At 43.8% G+C, this 23,293-nt stretch overlaps 1 protein-coding gene across 1 annotated transcript in view; it reads left to right on the forward strand.

Moving 5' to 3' along the window:
- Positions 1-787: 787 nt before the first annotated feature.
- Positions 788-23,293, forward strand: part of LOC119251212 (patr class I histocompatibility antigen, B-1 alpha chain-like) — a gene marked incomplete at its 5' end in the record, with an annotated part of 62,882 nt that continues 40,376 nt past the window's right edge. Inside the window, one exon of the mRNA XM_054698532.1 lies at positions 788-810. Coding sequence (XP_054554507.1) covers positions 788-810 — 23 coding nt within the window. The remainder of the gene's footprint in view (positions 811-23,293) is intronic.

Raw genomic sequence — 23,293 nt, forward strand, 5'->3', positions numbered from 1 at the left:
TTTATGGGAACAGTATGGAGGTTTCTCAAAAAAGTAAAATATATCTTCCGTATGGTCTGGCAATTCCATTCCTAAGTATCTATTTACCAAAACGCAAAAACACTCACTTAAAGAGATAGATGAATTCCTATGCTAATTGCGGCACTGTTTATAACAGCTGAGTTGTGGAAGTAGTCTAAGTTCCCGAGGACTGATGGGTGAATAAAGAATTTATGGTAAATTTACACAAAGAAATACTGTTCAACTACCACAAAAAAATGAAGTCATGCCATTTGCAACAACATGGAGGGAACTGATGGAACTGGAGGGGATTACACTAAGTGAAGTAAGTTGGAGAAAGACAAATACTGGATGATTATACTCAAATATGGAACATCAAAACAAAGGAACAGACACAGTTAAATCAAACCCTAGAAATCCTACTATAGAATTGAGGTTACCAGAGGGGGTGTTGGGGGAGAAAAAGGGGGGAACCACAATGGACTGGTGGAGGGTTGTGGGTGCTTTGGTGGTTGGTGTGGAATGACAACATGCATCTGAAGGGGTGCGGGGGTAAGTAGGGGGGAAGCTTCAGGCTTTTCTGCCCTCCCACTGTGCATGCGCACTCGGCCAAACGGCGTGGCGCGCCATGTGGCCTGGCGTGCGTGGCGTGGCGTGCGTGGCGTGGCGTGGCGTGCGTGGCGTGGCGCAGCGCAGCGCAGTGTGGTGCGGTGCCGAGGCCGGAGGAGGGGCTGGAGTGGCCGAGCGGACGGAGCGCGGCGACGGCTGAGCGCGGAGAGCGTGACGACACCAACGGGGCTGCTGGAGCCGGTAATGAACCTCCCCGGGGCGGCGGGTTGCCCAGTTCTTGCGTGTGTAAATAAATAAATCTTAGAAAGAAAACATTTTTCCCAACAGAAGGTGTCCTTGGGGGACGTCACACGTTCTCTCAGAGAAAACCCCTGTTCCCGTCTCTGTGTGACGCGCCCGCGCTGGTGCTCGTGACCGTCTTCGCGGTCACCCGGCGGCGGGTCGCGGCTCCTCGTGGTTCTCGCGTCCCCGCCCCGCCCAGCGCGAGTCCCCGGGCCTGGGCCCGAGACAGACGGGGACGCGCGAGGCCCGGACACTCCCCGCGGGGATGCGGGTGACTGGACGGGCGTGTCCACTTCTGGTGCAGAGACTCCCTGGGTCCTGCTCCCTGGTGAGCTTGGCGGGTCCTCGAGGTCACTTTCCAGGGTGAATATGAAGTTAGAGAGAGAGAGAGAGGGGGTAAATTTGAGAACTGTCCCTTCTTGTGTAACTGTGCAGACTTAGGCAAATCATTTTATTTCTCTGAACCTCAGATACTTCAGTAACACTTTTCTTAAAATACCAGCCCCCCAGGAGGAGTGTGAGGAAGAAATGGAATGATGCGTGTGAAGAAGTGAGTGCAGTGTTTGTCAGGAGATGGTTCCACCATTCTCCTTCCTGATCCCACAGGAAAGAAGGGAATCCTGGTGATGATAATGCAGTGCACTTTGTAGTCATGTAGACATTACAAAGGAAATGTCACACTTTCATAGTTCTTAAAAATTAGAGTTTGAAAATAACTTTAAAATTACCTTGCTTTTGTTTTTATCTTTTTTTTAAACTGAGGTCGTGATCTTATGCAAAGTATCCACAGTCACCCAACTAGGTAATGGCGAGATAATAATTCAAATATGGGTGATATTTTGTTCCTAAATATGCTTTTTTGGATATCTTATCTTTATTAAGTTTGTCTTAAAGTAATAGCACTTTATAATCACAAACCAATGCAAGATATTCTCATCTAATTCCTACAAAAATATCTAGGTAGGTAGCATTATTTTCCCCATTAAATTAGAATGGAGGTTCAGACAAGTTAGATAATATCTATGTCTTCAAATTATGAAGTATCCTCTGAGAACTGCTTTATGTGTATTCCATGAAATTTTTTGACATCGTGTGTTTCATTATGAGTTTGTTCAAAATATTTTCTAGTTTTGCTTGTGATTTGTTTGACCCACGAAAATATGGTTTTGTGTATTAAGGGTATTAAAAATGTGCCTTTAAATTTCTGAATATTTGGAGATTTAATGGATTTGAACTGTCCAATATGATATTCATTGGTCAATTGTGGATATTTAATTTATTTAAATGAATTTAAATTAAAATTCAATGGCTAAACCATTCTAGCCAAATTTTAATTGCTTAAAAGTCACATATGGATAATGGGTACCATATTTGGGCAGTACAGATATAGAACTTTTTCATCATTACAGAAAATTCTATTGTAATATTTTGTTAATGATTTCTAATCTAATACTGTTACAGCCTAAGAACATGCTTTGTTTGTATGATTTTGACTTTTGACATTTATTGAGACTTGTTTTATGTCTCAGAATATAGTCTACCTTGGTGAATTTTTCAAGTGCACATGAGAAGATTATACAATTCTTTTCTGTTCTTGGGTGTAGTGTTCGATAACTTTCAACTAAGTTGACTTATATCTCCGATGTCTGTTAAATTTTTGTCTTGTTATCAATTGCTGAGAGATAGGTGCTAAAATCTGCAACAATAATTTGGATCTGTCTATACTTTCTATTAGTTCATAACAGAACTAGTAATATGACAGCTTTAAAATTTTTAAGATTTCTTGATGACTTAACCCTTTTATCATTATGAAATGCCTATCTTGGTAATACTCTTTGAAGTCTACTTCTATTATAAAATATGGTAATGGAAGATGTTTTATGATTAGTATTTCAATGCTATATATTTTCCATTCTTTCATTTTCAATTTCTCTGTTGTCTTTTTTTTTTTTAAGATTTATTTATTTATGCACACAAGAACTGGGGTGTAGAACAGAGTTGCGGGGGGGGGGTGAGAGGATTCACCAGAGAGAGTGGGGAGCAGAACAGGAAGATCTACTGAAATATACTGCTGAGGGGAGAAGTGGGCTAGACAGGAGAGGTCTGCTGTGCCATGTGTTGCGCCCTGGCTGGCTGAGGGTAGAACTCATGCTGCAGTGGTTGGGGAGAGCGTGATAGTGCGTGTCTTTAACCCCTGCGCCACCAGGGAGGCCCCCTTTTCTGTTGTCGCTATGTTTAAAGAGTGTTACTTGTCAAAAACATCTACTTTGATGTTGCATTCTTTAGCCAGTCTGAGTCTGCATCTTTTAATTTCTTTTTTTAGTTATTATTAGTTACTATTAGTATATGTGGGTTTTAAACTACAATGCTGATATTTGATTTTTTATTGTTGCATTTGCTCTTTCTTTGTTCCTCCCTTTTTATTATGAATTAAGTATTTTTAGGTCTTCACTTTTATTTTTATTTTCTATGTTAGGTATTATCTTTAGTTATATCATTTTATGTTATGTTCTTAGCGGTTGATTTAAAGATTACATTATACATCTCTAACTTGTCATATGTATATAATAACAAAATTCTGTTACTTTACAATGTAAGGATATTAAAATAGCATATTTTAATTATCATTCTCTCTTCCCCTGTGCTCTGTCTTGCCACACATTTTTTTATTTCTAAATATGGTTCAACCTAACATTACGTTGTTATTATTTTTATCTTTTAAGATTAATAGTCTTTAAAAGTATGTATTTGTGTGTGTATGTGTTTGTCACTTATATCTACTGATAGGTCTTTTCTTTTTCCAGTGTTCTTCATACCTTCCTGAATAACTGGGTTTCTACTTGGTATTTTTCTTTTTGAACTAAACATTTTAGTATTCTTTTAGTATTTCTTAAATTAATACAGTTTAGTATTCCTTATAGAAGTCTATTTAAGACAATTTCTTTGACCTTTTCTTTTGGGAAATATCTTTGTATTTGAAAGATAATTCAACTAGTTCTAGAATTCTAGACTAATACGTTTTTCTGTTTAACACTTTAAAGTTGTCATGGCCGTGTCTTCTGATCGCTATTGATTCCAATGAGGAGATATAATTTCTATTGTTTTTCTCTTTTCTGTAATGTGTTTTTTTTTCTCTTGTGGCTTTTAAGTTTTTCTCTTCATGTTTGATTTTAAGCAGTTAGACAGTGATGTATAATTTTGGCATTTCTTTGTATTTATTCTTCTGAGTCTATTGACTCTTGGGTCAATGGCTTACATATGTTCTGGGTCATTAAAGTATTTCTCCTGGAAATCAAGAATTTAAGTGGATGTGAATTCCAGGGTCAGTGGGGGCAAATGAGGGTATACATCCTTAGCTAAGGAATAAGATAGAGGCCAGGGGCTTCAAGGAGAGAGGAAGGGAACTCACATTATGAGGACTGGGTGACTTATATGACAAAGACCAGATTTTTTAATTAGACGTTTTCCCTGCCTTGTAGATAGGTTTCTACCATCGACGGGTTCTTTCTGGTAAAAAGCCTAATTCTGAATAATAGTCTCGGTTTTCATTTTTCAAGATAGTTAAGGGAGTGGTAAAAGTTTCTCCTATGAGAACCTGCAGGGTCTTTATTAACCTTAGTTTGAAATAATGCACATGCCACATCTCCATCAAGCCTCCTCTAAAACACTTACAGAGGCCTATCCTCCACTTCCCTTTAGCAGAAACTGGGATATGAATACCTGGGAGTATTTAATCACTCCTTTCGTTTTTTTTAAAGATTTATTTATGCATACAAGAACTGGGGTACAGGCTAGAGTTGTGGGGGATGTGAGGATTCACCAGAGACAGAGCCAGGCACAGAACAGGCAGACTGACTGAAATACATTGCTGAGGGCAACAGTAGGCGAGTCAGGAGAGGTCTGCTGTGCCATGTAGGTTGCTCCCTGGCTGGGGATCAAACTCATGCTGCAGTGGCTGTGGGTAGCTTCATAGGTTACATCTTAACCCCTGCGCCACCAGGGAGGCCAATCACTTCTTTCTTACCTTCACTTTTTAACAGGATCCGTTTGCTTTTGCTTTATTCTTCTGTGGTAGTAGTCTCCTGAAAAGGGTTCAGATAGACTTTTTCCAAGACGCCTAGATTGCCCCCCCATATATGTTATCTTGATATGTAGAACTAAGATCAATTGAGATCCTCAATTGAAACTGTTACTACTTCTTCAAGAATGATTACCTAGATTTACTAAATTAAGGATATTTCCAGAAACAACCTTTTTTTTTTTTTCTTTTTAAAATCAGAGGAACCTACCTCAAGGCAGGGCAAACATCCAGAGGGAAGATTTTGTCATATGAAGTTGTTCCCTCCTTGTCATGTGAAATGATCCCCAACCACCTTATACTTTAGATCCCTTTACACAGAATATAAACCCCAGACTTGCATCATTTATTTCAGACTTTATAATGTAAATTCTCCATATATCTGTTATTAAGTTTGATATTTTCTCCTTCTTATCTGTTTGATATAAATGTATTTGTCTAGTGTCAGAAGAACCCAGGGGGGTGGAGAAAAATTTCCCCCTGTATCCTAACACAGGTATCCACGCTCCTGCCCTCTACCAACTGTACATGGTCCCTTCCTAGTACTCAGTGCAAGATCTGGGGTTTCTCTCCATATCCCTGTTCTGCCCTTAGTCTTCAGGAGGTCTTTTGTAGTTGTGTTTGGGGTGGGCTGTCTACCTCCATTTCCTGGTCCTTCCCTCAGTGGGGAGAAGAACCTAACCCAAGGTAAGACCCATATGTATCTCTGGGATTATTCTGAGTTCTCCTGGAATCACTCTCAGTTTTCCTTAGACTCCCATCTGTACCTGGGGACAGAGAGTAGATGTTTTTCTCAGTTCTGCAACTCCTCACCCAGACGTTCATGCTGCTCATCAGCAGCACCATGACGTGGGTGTTGGGGACTTCCCCTAGTTCTTCCTCTCTGACTTCAGCAGGGTTTCCATGCCTGAGTTCAGGGTCTCTCAGTTATCTCCCTGCCCCCTCAAGCTGTCCTGTGAAGGTCTGTGGAAAAGGGCCAAAGGATAGATGCAGGCCCCCTGTGTCTGAGCTCTTGGGGATTCTAAACCCTTTAAAATTGCGTTAAAGGCTCAGCTGCTTTTTCTTTTCAGCTTCCTTTTCCATTGGATTTGCTGCCCAGGATAAAAGCAGCTCTCCTAGGAGGTTGTTGTCACTTTTTGGATTCGGTTCATTAGGCTTTTTTACAACCTGAATTCTCTTCGGGCTTAAACAAACATGATTTTTGTAGATTATCTGGGTTGCTCTTCTTAAGGTAGGAGCAGTGTTCTCTTGTGGATGTGAAAGTCAAGATAGCTTTTTCTATCATGTTTTATGTTGAAATGGTTACATGTGAACCCTAGTTGACTTTTTAATGCATTCTCTTGAAATTCTCATCTCATCACCATTAAAAACAGTTTTGCACATAGGTGATAACATCTTGAAACCATTTTTTCACAGCCCGTTCAAACACTTGCAAGAGTAAATTTATATTTAAAGACTTCAATAGTTTTTCCTTTTCCTTTGTTGACAAATGATATGTTAAATTTTAGCTTACAATAATGCAGAGTTCAAAAACTATGTTTTATGTGTCAAGTATTTGAAAGTAACAATGAAACTCTAATTTACAGAACATGAATACAGTCATCTGAGAAGCTAGCTAGATTGCCAGCAAGAGCACATCGGCCACAAAGTAACATTTTTCCAATATATGTGAAAGAGATTCGGAGTTATATTGTGGGGACCCATACCTGAAAGGTGTCCTGACCACCTTCACCCTGACAACTTGCACCTTGGGCTGTGAGTCCTGCTCTTTGGGCATTTGGAATACAAATGTGGGTGCATGGGTCTCCTTGTCCATGATGGGCAGTGACATGCTTTGCAGCTGGCTGCTGATGTAGATGGAACTATTCTTAAAGTCATCCGAGAGAACAATGGGCCCCCTTTAGTCCTCATCATGCTTGGGTCACCCTTCAAGGAGTCCTGGAAAGAATTTGTGTTTCTACCACTTCTGACTTCCTTAATTGTGCAGGGGGCTGAGGGAACCAGTGCCTCTCCATCTTGTTAAACCGTCAGCACACACCACTTGAGAAGCTCAGAGACAGAGCTTAATGTCACACTGCTTCCAGGTCACTTAGCCTCCCATCTCTACTTTTACTCAATCCTGTGTTCTGAGCTCTGTTTCCAGTTACCAAGTTTGTAGATAAAATGCATATAAAAATTTTAGATCAACAATGCAGGTGAAATCTTACAATAAACATGTCTCAAGTAGTGTACTAGACATATACTAAAACCACTATTCATTCTTTATCTGACATTCTTTTTCGTTCTAGCATTCAACTAGCCTAGAGTTAATCAAACCTGATAATTTAGACTATTCAAAGATTTTTATTCTTATTTTTATTTTTTTTAATCGTAGATTCCTGTATTTTTGTTCATAAAATTTGGACACTCTTGGGCCTCCCCAGTGGCGCAGCGGTTGAGTGCTGGGTTGTGAAGCTGCCCGCAGCCTCTGCAGCGCCAGTTCAATCCCCGGCTGCTCCCTGACCACCGGAGGAGGGTCCCACATGGCGCGCAGACCTCTCCTGCCGCCCGCTGCTCCCCTCAGCAGTGTACTTTGGTCCTTCTGCCTGCTCTGCTCCCCGCTCTGGCTCTGGTAAATTCTCTCACCCTCCCGCACTTCTGACTGTACCCATTGTATGTATAAACAAACAAACAAACAAACAAACAAATAAAAACATGCCTCTATAAAAAAATAAAAATTAAAAAAAAATTTAAAAAAATTTGGACACTTTTCTCGCTAGGATAGAGGTAGTAATAAGGTAACCCTCTGACTATTTTAGTCCTTGATTAGTGATGTTGAGTTAGCCAGCACATTCAAACTTTTGTATCCTTCAAATTTTTTGTATCCAGTGGACTTCTCAGTCCACTGACAGGGTGGGGTGAGACTCAAGGAGATAATAAATGTAAATGATGTTGGTATAATATAAGTTGCTCTACAGAGGTAAAAGTCAGCGTGATGATTACAGAAGATGACAGAATCTAATTAAAGTGCCTGGGTCTTTAAACAGTCCTTTTGCACTGCTTTCATCTTAGACAGTTTAGCTGTCATTGGGGGAGACAGAAGAGTGTCTTGGAGGATTTCTAAACCTGAGCCCTCGATTTGAATCATGACTGCCACTTAATGTGGTGGGACACTGTACAAACTATTTGCCATTTCTATACCTCAGCCTCTCTCTTTGTAAAATTGAGGTACTGTTAGCACAGCTAGCACTCAGTATAGCACCCGCAGGTATCCAGTTCTCAACACCCTAGCAGATCACTACTGTTTCACTAAAAGGCAACTTTGTGTTCCTTCCATCACATCAAATGGGAGATTGCCTCCTGGACCTTTTTATAAGCATTTCCTTAAGATATCACTGGATGTGCTGTGAAAAAGTTTCTATTATCAGAAGTTTGGAAAATGTTGCATATCACATACATGCTCTTTTGAAGCTTTATAGCACATATTTGCACATCAAAGCTTCTGATATGCTCCGTTATAAACAACTTCTTTACTTATTTACCCAGAATTTCTTAAACTCATTTATACATGAAACACCTTTTTTTATGACCCATCTATTAATAGTCCGTGTAACTATTTTCACCTGTCAGCATTCCTGTTAAGTCCTTTTAAGACGAGAGAAAGTCAAGAGATACTGTTGTACAGATAATCCAACGCTAAATAAAAGGGGGATATCATTTACCATTGCAAAATTAATCAAGAGAGGAAGTGCAAATAGTGATAAAAAGCTACTGGTGTCAGGAAATATTTCTCATATAAGCTCACAAAGCAAAAGTGACATAAATACATTATTTGTAGGTAGCATAGAATATATCCAAAATACTGAAAATGGTCAGGGGAGAGCACAAGACAGGCTGCTGTTTTTCATTGTTTGATTAACTCTAGGCTATTTGAATGCTAGAACAAAAAAGAATGTAAGATTAAAAAATGAATAGTGTTTTTAGTATATGTCTAGTACACTACTTGAGACATGACAATTCATGTCTACTTGAGAATTCCTCTACAAAACCTGATTTTAAAAAAATGTTAATATACTAGCTGGATAAAAAATTATAAATACAAAAAAAAACACCTTTGAATATGGAAAAGTGTTCAGACTAGGTGAACACTAGATTCAACCAAACCTAGAACCATTGAAAAAGGATGTCTGGGGACATTCCTTTACCCTCCAATCCTCCACAGTTCTAATAACAAATGGAGCAGTGTTGAATCACTGCTAGCCAGCTGGAACTTCATGCACTGCTTTTACTTGCTTCCTTTCTATTTTGTGTTTGACTTAATAGTCTTCTCCCCCTTTTTCCTTCTCCCATTTCACACCACCCTGCAATTCTTCATTGCAATGTAAGATTAAAAAGAAATTAGCAAGCCCAAGGCAACTGGCTGATCATTGAATTCAACTACTGTGCCATCTAGACAATAGTATGACTACTTTTCCTCCCAGCAACACCACATATGCCTGCTCTTTTATTTCACTTTTTAGCAAAAAGATCCTGAAAATCACTAGTAATCCTAAGATAACAAGAATTTCAAGATTCAGTAAGCTTTCAAAATGGGATCCAGATGTATTCTCTAAGCCCTTTTAAATCACAAAGCAAGGCAAGGTGGCCTGACTGACTGATCAAATGATTATTTCTGCCTGGATTTAATTTTTGGCTCTTTTGGGAATTCATCTGTGGTCTAGAGTAAAGCATTAGTCTTTTACTCAGAAATCTGAATTTGGCTTCTCTTAGTTATACATGTGTGGCACTCATTGGAGATGAATTCTTGTCTATTAAAACTCAGCTCAAAAATCACCTCCTTTCTGAACCCCATTTTCTCCTCTCCTTCCTCAGACACTTTTACACATAATTGCTTTTAAATTCACATACACACCTTTGTGCCTACACCTCCTCGGTTGAACTACAATCTGTGTCACAGTCTATACCCATTCTACTTACTAAAGGGTTCATTTTTAGATGCACAAAGGGTGGGTATAATCCTCTTCCGTTGCATATGGGCAGGACTTGTGCTTAAGGTGAGTTATTGTCCCATGGATCAGGTTACCTTATATGACAAAGATGATGGAATAATCCTGCTCTGATTACTATATGTTCTATAAGATTCTCAGAGCAGATGGCAGGGACACTGCACTACCAAGTTCTTGATTTGGTCCACTGAGATTAATTTTGAACTTCTGATCTCCAGAACAATAAAATAACAGATTTGTGTTATTTTAAGCCACTGGCTGTGTGGTAATTTATTTCCATAGCAGTAGGGATTTTAACCCCTGCCCCATTCTACATGATCTTTGGTGACTATTAATCATGTACTTTTCCACTCCTTCTTCGTCTTCAAAGAAAAGACATAACCCAGATTTTCTAGACCAAGATCAGAATGGAAGACAGTTGGATCACAATCACCCCAGTGCATCCCCCAGAATATCTTAAATGAATTTCAGCATTTGAGACCCCTGTATTTCCATCTTTCCCAATGTTGACTGGTTACCTCTGAGCCAGTTAGAACGCTAGTAAATTTCATTTGGCGTGGGCTTGGGGGTTGAAACCAGTCAAATGCAATTTCTTTTGCCTATAATTAAAATGCCCTACCAGCTATCATTTGGTGAGAACTTATTTTCTTCTCCCCAAATATTCTCTTCAGTTTGACTTTACATTTGAGATATTATGCTTTGTTTTAACTCTATGATAATCAACTCTTTATATTTCAACTGTTTACAACAACTCTTGCAATAATTCTAGAATTATTTATTTTTAGTACCATTTCACTGAAGGGAAACAGACACAAAGTGTTAATGTGCCCAATGTCACATGGCTATTTTGTGGATCTTGTTCTTACAAGTCCACCCACCCAGCCACCAAGTTATATTGTTTTCAAATAGGTGATGTCTGCCAAAGAAAGATGGAAGAGGCATTTCTCTCAGAGGGAAGGAAGACCCCAAAGTTAAGGGCAAGGAGGAGGCTATGCATATAAATGTTAAAGATAGAAAAGCTAAAGGAGGAGAGTATTTTCAGAGGGGAGGAAAATCACTGACTAGAGGAACTAATCAATCAACCAGTGTTGGCTGTTCCTCCCAGTATTGTGTTTTGTGCTGTGATGTTGGAGAATTAAGAGAAACAAAAGATATGGTTCCTGTTCCCATGGTCTTAGTAATCTAGCTCTGATGATAAGACCAGTGACCAATGGTAGCAAAGGAAAGGGCTCTTTGGAGGATTACAAGAGATAATGCAAGGAAATCTCTTAGTAAGGTGTTTGCAAGTAACGAGGCTAAATAACTATTTAGTCTAATTCCAGTTTTGATCAACCCTTCATCAGGGATAAATTCTTTGCTTAGACATGGTAATGCCTCCACCTGAGATTTACCTTCCTCCTCTGCTTCCAACACTGGTGCGTTTCCTGTACACCTGTCTCAAGGTAATCTTACTTTCCTCCTCCTTCGTTTTCTTGGAGGGCTTTCACTTTGGGTTCCAACATATCACCAGTAATGCTTGTTGGATAATGTGGCAGGATGGAGTTTTCTCCTCCTACTTCATCCTCAGTCCCTGGTCAGAAGTCCATTTTTGATGAGAAGGAGCAACTATGGGCATACTAATGCATGAGCTGTGTATTTAGCAATATTAGCCTGTGAAAGGTTGACTATTCTGTGTTTCCTTTTGAGGTTGGATTATCTCAACCTAATGTCCTCCAGATGGAAGGAAGGGTCTAAAACCCTCCCCTCGAGGATCATCTAGGAAAAGTTGTTAGTCTGGGTCAGGAGCCTCAGGGAAGAGATGAGGTCTGGGGAAGGGACAGAGATAGAAAAATCACAAGAGATACAGGGAGAACTGATAGTGGAATAGGATGTGAACCAAGAGGTAATGAGAGAGGGGCCAGTACATTTCTTCATTACTTTAATGGATATTTCTAGCCAATCACTACATTTGAGGAAATGTGTTCATGGGACAAGAATTCTCCTGCCTTCAGGGATCTCAAATGACAGTGAAAACATGGACAATGCACTAGTGAATGGTGGAACACCTAGAAAATGTTGGAGAGTAGTAAGTCATAAAACAGAAAAGAGGGTGATACACTGGAGAGCACCTGGGGGTGAATGAGACAGGGACTCATCACAGGACACGAGCACAACCTGGAACTGGGACCTTCTGTTTAATTATTACGGCTGTCCTAGACACTGGAATCCAGGTTCAGCTGGGCCTTTATTAAGAATCAGATCTCACTCTCCAGTGTGTCCCTTAAAAAAGTGTTTTTGGTGCATTGCCTTAACCTCCCCCTCCTCCAGTGATCCGTTAAGGATCTTATTAAGGCTAAACACCTTGTATGGACCAGTGATGACACTATAGCTCAGGTCGTGATCTGTACTTCTAGACCCTGTTTTTTTTCCAAAGATTTGTTTATTTATGCATACAAGAACCAGGGCTCAGGCCAGATGTGCGGGAGGGTGAGAGGATTCACCAGAGACAGAGCGGGAAACAGAACAGGTGGACTGATGAAATACACTGTTGAGGGGAGCAGCGGGCGAGACAGGAGACCTTCATCATGTCAGTGTGTATTAGGAAACAGGTCAGACTGTGAACCTGAAGCTGTATGGGGCTTCCCCTCCTGTCCTTCTGGGAACTCCAGGAGAACCTGGGGAGACCTAAGGGTTCTCGCCCCTTGTCCTCTGCCCCGTGGCCACACGGGGGCGCTGCGGCGCTGTCCTAGTCTGGCAGCCAGGGAAGAGGCTGTTTGTGTGTGACTCAGGCTGAGAGGGTGAGCTGGGGCTGAGCATCACTGGGGGAGGGGGTGAGATGCCCTGTGAGCAACCCTGGCACCAGGCTGGGGTGGGGAGTCGGGGAGAGGAGAGGAGGCTCTGGAGCTGCCACCTTCTGTCCCCACAGCCTCTCTCTGCAGCCCCTTGATGACCACACCCTGGAGACTGCAAAGCAGATGCTTTTCCCTTCAGCTCCCTGTTCCTTTCCTGAGGCCTATTTTATTTTTTTAAATTGAAGTAACACTGATGTACAGTACTGTGTGTGATTTAGGGGAATAATTTCACATCTCTTCGGATCTGTGTTACCAAAGCAGGTAATTTTCTCTTCCGCTCCTTGTCCCTTTGCTGAGGGCTGTTTTTCAAGTTGCAGTAACAATGATTTACAATTCATGTAGGGAACAGGCTCCCATCTCTTCAGAGGTAGTGACCACACCACCCCTCCACCCCAGCACCCAGAGTCCTTTTCCAGATCCACTGTGCCCCCCACACTCTCTCTCCCCCTCCCTCCTGGACAGAGAGGCAGGGACCTGCTGTCTGGGTCCCTCAGCCCTCGCTCCTGCCGCCTCCTGCAATGACAGTAAAGGTTTGTGGTTCTACTTTCTATTTCCTTGGCATATCCTTTCACCCTTTCACTTTTAACCTATATTTGTTTGCATAGAAAGTCTTTCTAACACACAGAGAATACAAATCTCCTTGACATTATCCAATCTGAGAATTGCAGGCTTTTTTAAAATTTTATATAATTCTTATATCATTTTTCATTTTTGCATAATGTATGCATTTTCATTTTGGTTATATTCTCCATATAATTCACACCCCCCTTATTCTGACCCTAATCCCTCTTCTCCTCCCCCGCCCCCCACTGTAGTGTGTCTCTGGTCTATAGTTGCTTGTTGATTTTGATTTTTACTTTATTGCAATTAGTCCTTTTCCTGGTCCCTTATTTAGTTTTTCTAAATTCCTGCTGTGAGTGAGACCATCCGGTATTTGATATGGTTAGATTTGAGTCCATCATTTTGATGTTTATTTTTTCATTGTCTCGCATCTTTTTCATTCCATTTCATCATTTTCTACCTTTCTTTGATTCAAGCAAATATTTTTCTGTGAAATTAATTCTTCTTGTGGCTTTAGATATATTTATTTCAGTACTTTTTATTGTTGCAAATACTTAAATCTATCTTTCATTTTTCAATATCTACTTAATTGAACTACATTTCGTAACATATAGGAAATTTACAGCAATATAGTTCTGTTTAACCACCGTGATGTTACTCATGTAATATATATATATAGAACCAAAAAAACAGAAGCCAAATAAAACTGTAAAACAAAAAATGTAAGTAGTCATATCTGTTCAATAAGTTAAGATAAGCTACAAAAAAAGAGTATTCTGTATGTCTCTATTGCTAGTTATTGCTCTAATGTGTGAGTTATTATCTACAGTCATTTCCCGAGGCCTGGAAGAAATCCTTTAAAATTCCTTGGGACAGAACTCCTAGCAATGAATTCTCTGTTTTTAATTAACTCCAGTGTATTAACTTTGTCTTCTTTCTCCCTGCTTTTATTTCTTAAGATCATTACATGAAATAAAATTTGGCAATTTTAGATGGACAGTTAAGTAAATATAAATAATAGAGTAACTAGATAGATAAATAAACATTCTGAATAAATAGAATCCTGGAACTGCCATAGAGCACAGATAGCACAGCCCCCTCATCCTAAAATGTCTCCTGCTTCTTTATATTGTTTTCTTTTAATTTATTTATTTATATATTTTACATTGTTCTTCATTTTTGTAGAATGTTTGATTTCTCCTCTCATGTGTTGTCCCCATGAAAGTACCTACACCAGGACACCCGGGAACATCACCGCAGACTCTGCTGCTCTTCCCTCCCATTTTGATCCATTTCCCTCTCTATCGCCAGATGAATGTCTCCAATGTTTAGTTTGCTGCTAGCTTTGTCTTCCCCCCCCCAATCCCTTGTATGGTTTCCCTATGTTCCTCCTCTAAGTGAAACCATCCAATATTTTTTCCTTTTCCTTGTGACTTATTTTTCACTGAGCATAATCCCTTCCAGCTCCATCTATGTTACTGCAAATGGCATCTTTATCTTTTTGATTGCTGAGTAGTATTCCCTTGTGTATATATGGCACATCTTCTTGATGCAGATATCTGGTTTTGGGCATTCAGGTTGTTTCCATATCTTAGCTATTGTCAATAGCTGCACCTTTATATTTGATCCTCTCTCCATACACCAGCCAGGCAACCATGTCTCCTTTCTATCTGCACTCTGAAGTTTCTCACTCTATTAGGTTTTGTCATCATGAGGGAGTTCTCTATATATGCCCGTGAATTCTATTTTGAAATCTTTTATGACTGATTTTAATAGAACCACTCCAATCTCCTTATGATGTCTATCTTCATAGCTTATCTTTTTTACATCAGTTTACCTTCAGTGTGTCTTTATACTGAAACTTCATCTCTTGTAAGCAATATATAGTTCACTTCTACAGTACTGTAAGTTTAAGCTTAATCCTCTTATAACCTGTGTGAGGCAGACAACCTAGACTCTATTAGCCTCATTTTACAGGAGAGAGTGGAAACATTCCCATATTAGCATGACACAGATCTGGGATCCAAGCCCAGGGCTTCCACACTCATAACTTCTTTCTCCAAGACTTCTTTTTTTGTTGTTTAAGATTCATTTCCTTATGGGTCTCTCTGGTGGCACAAGGGGCTAAGACACAACTTATGAAGCTGTCCACAGCCTCTGCAGCACAAGTTCGATCCCCGGCCACGGAGCTAACCACATGGCACAGCGGACCTCTCCTGACTCGCCCACTACTCCTCTAAGCAGTGTATTTCAGTCAGTCTGCCTGTTCTGTTCTCCACTCTGTCTCTGGTGAATCCTCTCACCCTCCACACCTCTGGCCTGTACCCCAGTGATGGTTCCAGCTCGGGGTCTCATGAGGCTGCAATCACAATGTCAGGCTGAAGGAAAGGCTTGGTAGACATGGGAGGATCTACATAAATGCTCATGCACGTGGCTGCTGAAAAAATGCTTCAGTTCCTCACCATGTGAGCGTCTCCTTATCTGAGTGTCCACCCAGCACAGCAAATGTCTTCCCCCAGAGAGGAGCAAGAGAGATCAAGCAGGAGATCCCGATGGCTTCTGAGCCTCACTGTGAAGTGGTGCACGTGCCCCAGCCTCCTCTATGAGCAGGGAGCCAGCAAGTCCAGGGACTCACAGGAGAGGAATAGGTCTTGACCTCATGAGTGTATAAAAAAACCTGTGGACATTTGAAAAACTTTTACTGTCCATCATCTGGCCACTAAATATTTATATCCTTTTGTCAAAGAAAGAAAATTATGCCAATACCTTGTAGAGAGTAGTCAGGCTTTATTCAAACAAGCACCATGGAGAAAGCAGGTTTAATTCTAAATACATGAAAGATATAAGAGGTGGTAGGAGACATTTCCCAAATGCGAGCCTGTGTGAATTTTAGGAGGCAAGGAGCAAAAAGAAAAAACAAGGTTGTTATTAATATTGGCCCCAAGAGTGGGAGGAGGCATGAGACTATAGGATTTTGAAACCATGTCAGCGGAGACTTGGAGCCCCCACTTTCCCTTTCCACGTCTTTGCGTAGTTTCATGAAGGCTTCCACATTTTTTGTTCTACAATCCCTGACTCACTGATACAGTAACAGCATTCTTCCCTGAGGAACAGGCAGGTTCCCCCCTTATCAGCTGGTAACAGGTCCAGAGCCCACTGGTTTTGGAGAGTGGCCTATGCCAGGGAGGGGAGCTGTCTTTGTGATGATGCTAAAGAAACAGAGGTTTTTTCTAAGGAGGTATCTATCCGTTAATCGAAATGTTAGAAGTGCAGGAATGAAAGCCCACAAGGTGTCAGTTTGCTTGCAGGGGGAGCTGTGATTGGAGTCCATAGGGGGACTGAGAGTTGGGGAGTCTGGCAAGCAGTGTCCGTTATCTTGGGTTATCTTGGTCATAGTGGTATTGAGATTAATTGGAGCTGCCACCAGTAGAGGCCTCTGAAGGGAAGCGCAGAGGAAACAAGAGGAGGTATTAGTCCCAAAAGAGTCATTTAGGAAGGTTTTATTTTTTTTTTAATTTATTTATTTATTATTTTATAGAGGCATGTTTATTTATTTGTTTGTTTGTTTTTGTTTATACAAGCACTGGGTACAGTCAGAAGCGCGGGAGGGTGAGAGAATTCACCAGAGCCAGAGCGGGAACAGAACAGGCAGAAGGACCGAAGTACACTGCTGAGGGGAGCAGCGGGCGGCAGGAGAGGTCTGCGCGCCATGTGGGACCCTCCTCTGGTGGCCGGGGAGCAGCCGGGGATCGAACTGGCGCTGCAGAGGCCGCGGGCAGCTTCGCAACCCAGCGCTCAACCGCTGCGCCACCGGGGAGGCCCCATTTAGGAAGGTTTTAACATTTTGGATTATATAGAATCCAGGTTGAGGATGTCTCCATGTTTTCTGATGATGTTAGCTAATTTTATGGGACTTGTTCCAAATGGAGGATGTCCTGGGAGACTTGGACTGTGGCATTTTGTGTCAGGACATATTCCCTTGAGATGCGACAATGTTGCCCCTGGGTAGAAATGCCAGCCGGTAGAAATACACTGTGGTTTGGACTCCCTGTACCCAAAGTTGGTCTCAAGGATCTGAAATAGCAGAGTTAACTTGATTCATATTGAAACCCGTATTATGACAGCCTGGAGAGAACATTCAGCCTTTGTCTGGAAGGTGCACTGTACATGATGGGTAAGGGCACCCCCATATTATTTGTAGGTATTTTTGCAGTGATTTAAGGTTTGATGGTAAAAGAAACAAAACAAGGTGTCCGTAGGTTTGGTAATCAATGAAAGAGTTAGGGTGAGAGTGATAGGTGCTGTGCATCCGGCCTGTGGGCACTCCGCAGTACCCACCAAGTGGGTAGTCTCAGTGGATCCTGAGACAAAGGTCTCCCTAACTTTGAATTTCCATACACAGGACACTGGGCTGGGGGAGATTTTGACAAGAAATGCACATCCTAGTAGGACCCAGGTTACGACATGCATACTGTTTGTCTTCGGGGGCACGTTTGACCCGAGAGAGATGGTGCCAGGAGGGGTGTACAGAAGTGTTACCGCTGTAGGCGTGGTGAGAATGACCGTGTGCGGACTGGTCCACGGAGGCTGCAGTGGCTTTGGCAGAAGCAATTTGAGTAGGACTTGGTCTCCTGGATGCAGTGGTGGGGTAGATTAGTTGAGGAGGTCAGGATCCAAGGCAGGACTGGGTAAATACCAGTCTGCATGTTCCCAAAGCAGCTGCGGAGCTCTGAGAGTTTAGTCAGGTGATCCTTGATGAGCCCATTGGCGCGCTCCACTTTCCCTGAGGATTATGGGTGGTGGGGAATGTGAAGCTTCCAGGTGATACCCAGAGCCACAGAGACCTGCTGAGTAATCTTTGAGATAAAAGCTGGACCATTGTGAGATTGGAGAGAGGTGGGGAGGCCAAAGGGTGGGATAATGTGGTTAAGAAGGGCCTCAGTTACAACCTGAGCCATTTTTTCTAGCTGCAGGGAAGGGCTCGACCCAACCTGTCACTGTTATCAACCACTGTTAGCAGATATTTAACCTTTTTGTGAGTAGGGAGGTGAGTAAAACCAACCTGCCAATCTTGTCTAGGTAAGTGTCCATGCAGCTGGTGAGCTTCAAGGCTGCTAAAAGCTTAAGGATAAGTCTAGTGTTAATGATGGGGGACCCCTTGGTGGAGAGGAACCCCCTTTCCTGCCAAATCACAGCATGAATGTGAGCCATAAGGAAGGCATATGTTGAATCCGTATAGATGTTGACTTTCTTATGGTTGCTGAGGTAAGGGCCCTGGTTAAATGCTATGAGTTTTGCCTATTGGAAGGTGGTTTCTCTTGACAGCTTTCCTGGCACAATTACCTGATTGACGGTAACAGTGGCCTAGGCAGCCCTCCGCTGACCTCGTGCATTTACGCAAGAGCCGCCAGTCTACACACACAGTAGGCATCTGACAAAGGGGAGTCAGTTAAACCCAGTCTGGAGGTTTGCATTTTTTTCCCCCAGGATTTCAGGACACAAATGGGCGACAGAAGGGGGGCCAGAGACAGGCAGGAGAGTGGCTGGGTTGAGATAATTAGACTGAATAAGACTTACCAGAGGGTTTTCGATAAAGAGCACATGGAAGTCCTGTGAGCGGGCAGGAGTGAGAGTGGAGAGCGGGCGGGGAGACAGGAGGGCCTGAAGGCGGTGCGAGGAATGTGCTTGGACAGGTCTTCCCAGAGTAAGTTTGAGGGGTTCCTGGGTGAGTAGAGCTACTGCCGCCAGGGCTTTAAGGCGAGGTTGCCAGCCAGTGACAGTGGGATCCATCTGCTTGGAGAGATAAGTGATAGGACGCAGGGCTGGCCCCAGAGGCTGGGAAAGGCCACCTGCCGCCATGCCCCGACGTTCGTCTGTGAACAGGAGCAAAGGCTTTTCTGGATGAGGAAGGCCAAGGGCAGCTGCCTTAAGAAGGATATTTGTGAGTAAAAGGAAGGCCCTGCGGACCTCCCTGGGGGATTGGAGAGGTCCTTTGGGGGAGGCTTTTGCTGTGTCGTACAGTGGCTTGGCTAGGAAAGCAAAATTAGGGATCCAAGATGGAAGAATCCGACCAAACCTAGGAAGGAAAGGGTTTGTTCTGCCGATTCAGGGGAGGGAAGGCCCCGGATGGCCTGTGTGCGGTCCACCATCAGCTATTTGGAGGAAGGAGTTAGTCGACGACCCAGATTGATGGCTGTAGGAACTGAAAGTTGGGGTTGGATGGGGAGACGCGGTATCCTTTGGAGCACAGGAAGGTGAGGAGTTGTGCAGTGTGTTGCTGAGATTGTGGCGGAGAAGGACTGCAGAGGAGGTGGCCAGCGACATCCTGGAGGAGAGTGCGGGGTGGAGTATGACATGACGAGAGATCACTAGCTCATGCCTGACCAAACAGATGAGGGCTGTCCCGGAACCCCTGAGGCAGGACTGTCCAGGCCAGTTGCTGGGAGGTGTGTGTATCCGGATCTTCCCAAGTAAAAGCAAATAGAAAATAACATTGAAGATCCAGAGGGATGGTAAGAAAAGGCATTTTTGAGGTCAGGTACAGAGAAGCATGTGGTAGAAGACAGTATATGAGGTAGAAGGGTGTAGGGGTTGGTACTCCAGGATGGATAGGCACCACCACCTCATTAATGAGGTGAAGGTCTCGCACTAGGCAGTAATAACTGTCAGGCTTTTTCAATTGGGAGGATGGGAGTATTACAGGGCGAGTTGGTAGGAGTAAGGACTCCCTTTCCCAGGAGTCATTGGATGATGGTTTGAAACCCTGACGGTGAGTGAGGGAGATTGGAAACTGGGGGTGAGAGGGAAAAGAAGAGGGATCCTTAAGGCCAATGAGGACTGGGGTATGATGAGTGGCAACAATCAGCATAGAGATATTGCAGACCAGGGGGTTGACAGTGGAAGGAGACATCGGGAGCCCTGAGGAGGATTAGATGTTTGAAGCAGTGGGAAGATGAGAGCAGCACTATGATCTTGGAACCATGAGTAGCCCTGAGTTTGGTCAGGAGGTCGTGACCCAGGAGTGGTGTGGGGCAAGAAGGCATGACTAGGAAAGAGCAGACCAGTGGTCCTGGGCTGAGAAGGAAGGCCGTCAGCACCCGGAACCGAGACTTGAGAAGGATAAACTTGACTGGAATAGGAGGGGAGGACAGAGAAGGTAGCCCCCGTGTCAACCAGAAAGGAGCTGGACTTACCTGCTACCTTGACCGTTACCCTGGGTGCCTCAAAGTTTATCGGAGTCCGTGAGTCCGGGCCTCTTCAGTCCTCAGCCGCCAAACCCAAAACCGTTGATGGAAGTGTAGCAGGGGCTCGAAGGACTGTCCCACCACAGCCAGGCGTGGAGGGACAGTCACTTTTCCAGTGACCCTGGACGTTGCAGATGGGGCACGGTCCTGGCAAAGGGTGGGGGTTGGGGCATTGTCTGGACCAATGGCCTTCTCGACCACATTTGAAGCAGGCTCCTGGCAGCGGTTGGTTGGGGCCCGTTGTCGTCCTCTATCGGGCAGCAGGTGCTGCGGTCGTTGGAAGAACAGAGCCTGGCGGTCTCAAGGCAGCTACTAGGGCCTGAGCTTGAAGCTTAGCCTTCTGGCGACTACGGAGTTCCCTCTCTGCCCTGTCCTGTTCCTCCTGGTTGTTAAATACTGTAAAGGCCATATTCAGCAGATCCTGGATAGGGGTTTGAGGACCTTCCTCAGCCTTCTTAAGCTGTTTAGTAATGTCTGGGGCTGACTGAGATATAAAATGCATAGCCAGAACTGTGGCGCCTCCAGACAAGTCAGGGTCAAGCCTGGTATGGCACAGAGCACCTCTGTCAGGCAGCGGCTAAGGAGGGCAGCAGGGTTTTTTGAGGCAGACTGGGTAATCTTTGTGAGCTTAGTAAAGCTTACAGGTTTAGGCGCTGCTGGTTGGAGACCAGCTAGGAGGCAGGTAATAAAATGGTCTAGGTGACCCTGGCCCAGGGGGTCCTGCCTGTGTCACTCTGGTAGTCCCACCCTGGCTCTGGGCTGGGAACTGCTGCAGAGCCTGGGGGCATGGTTGTGTCAGTCAAAGGGACCTGATCTGCATGATCTTGGGCAGACCTAAAACACATTCCCTTTTGTCCGAGGTCAGGGTGGAAGAGAAGATAACATGTAGTCATGACTTGTAAAGTCATAGACTTGGGTAAGATAACAAAATTTTTGGGTGTAGGTAGTGAAAGAGCCAAGATGCTTTTCAGTCTGGGGAGGTCAGACAGAGAAAGGAACTCCTAACTCCTCCTTCAGTCCCACCCACTTCCCTGAGGGGAAGGAGAAGAGGATAAGCAGGAGAGAGGGTGTAGCAGCTGGGAGGTGAAAAGAAAGGAGGGGAGGGACTGGATTTCGGAGCTGGAGGAGGAGAAGATAGAGAATTTAGAGGATCAGAGAAGGCAGAAGAGGGGTTCAGAGAGGGCGGGAAGAGTCTGAGAGGAGTGGTGACACTTTGAAAGTATGGCAGGTTTTCAGGAGGGAGGGAAGGGGCAGAGCATAAGAAAAAGACAGCCTGGGCCTAAGGGAATTTCGGGCCACTTTTTCTGCCTACAGCAAAGGTTGCGTAAGTCGGTAAGAATTTTGGGGTCAAAATGTTAGGGGGAAAGGATGTCCTAAAGCTAATTCCATACAGGCTTTGTGGACTCCACCCCCACTCCAGACCAAAGCCATGAGGACATTGGGAAAGACAAATCCCATTGTTACAGGGCAGCCCCGATACCAAACGGGCTGCCTGATTGTGTGTCCTCACCTGTGCGCTTAAAAGGACTTACCAATACTCTCCTGCAGGCACACACAAAAGGTTAATAAAAGGTTTATTTACAAGGGAAGGGCAAATGAGAAAATGTACAACTCAGGGAGAAAAGTGGGAGACAAAGTTTTAAATGTGTCCTACCCGATCCGCCGATCTGGAATCCCAAATGGCACTCTGAGAGCTGGCCACGAGCCAGGAGCCATGAAGCCAGGAGGTGAGCGAGAGAGCAAGCACCTCCAAGGCCCACATGTCTGGTTTTTATACCCAACCTGGCTGCTTAGCTCCACCCTCAGGTCCCAGCCACCTTCCCTTTGGTGGTGACAGGATATGTCTTTCCCAATGTCCTGATGGCTTTGGTCTGGAGTGGGGGTGGAGTCCACAAAGCCTGTATGGAATTAGCTCAGGACTTCCTTTCCCCCTAACTCCATCACCACCAAAGGGAAGGTTGCTGTACCGGGGTGCCCTGTAACAAAAAGAACCCATTTCAGGCCACCTAGAGCCATTGTCCAGTTCATATTTGGGCCAGGCCGTGGTGCAATAAAAAATAAGGCGCTGGGGTCTCATATCCGGCTTTAAATGTAGAGGGCCAAGGGCCTTTAGGAGGCACCCCAATGGGGTGTCTGCCAGAATGTGGGATTGCATTGATACCGACCGTAGTGAGTGTCCCTCTTAGGATCTCAAACGGGGGGTCGGGGAGGGAGGCCGGCATCCCAGTGTCCCTGGCCCCATCCTCAGGGAATTGAGCGGGAGAGTGAAAGGGAAGGCGGCTTCCCGCCGTCCTCTTTTCCTCCAAGAAATAGGATGGGTCGTGCCCCTGAGGAGACGTCTCACCTCAGAGGGAGCCCCAAATGGAAAGTGCTGATCAGGAGGGGGTAGCGATCGCTGAATAAAAAGAAGAGACCTCCATGATCCGAGGGACCCTAGAGGTGTTATAGGACAGCCCCAATGATACAGTTAACAAGTTTGTCTTTCCCCCATTTTTTGCAATTCCCCTTATCTAGCATTAACAGGATTGATGACTTGTCTTTCCCATTTGTTGCAGCTTCCCCTCCCCTTGGGAAGAAAAAAAGCTGGCGCCCACCGGTTTCCCTGTAGACCCTTAAGGAAAACAAGTTGGCGATCACCCGTCTCTGTGCCTTGACACCTTCCCCTTCCCTTAAGATGAAGGAGCTGACACCCATCCATCTCCCTGTTGAGCTGGCGCCCACTTGTCTCTGTGCGGACCCCTT

This window comes from Talpa occidentalis, unplaced genomic scaffold, assembly GCF_014898055.3.
Source record: "Talpa occidentalis isolate TD23 unplaced genomic scaffold, MPIMG_talOcc4v2.1 talOcc4.2, whole genome shotgun sequence".
NCBI lineage: Eukaryota > Metazoa > Chordata > Mammalia > Eulipotyphla > Talpidae > Talpa > Talpa occidentalis.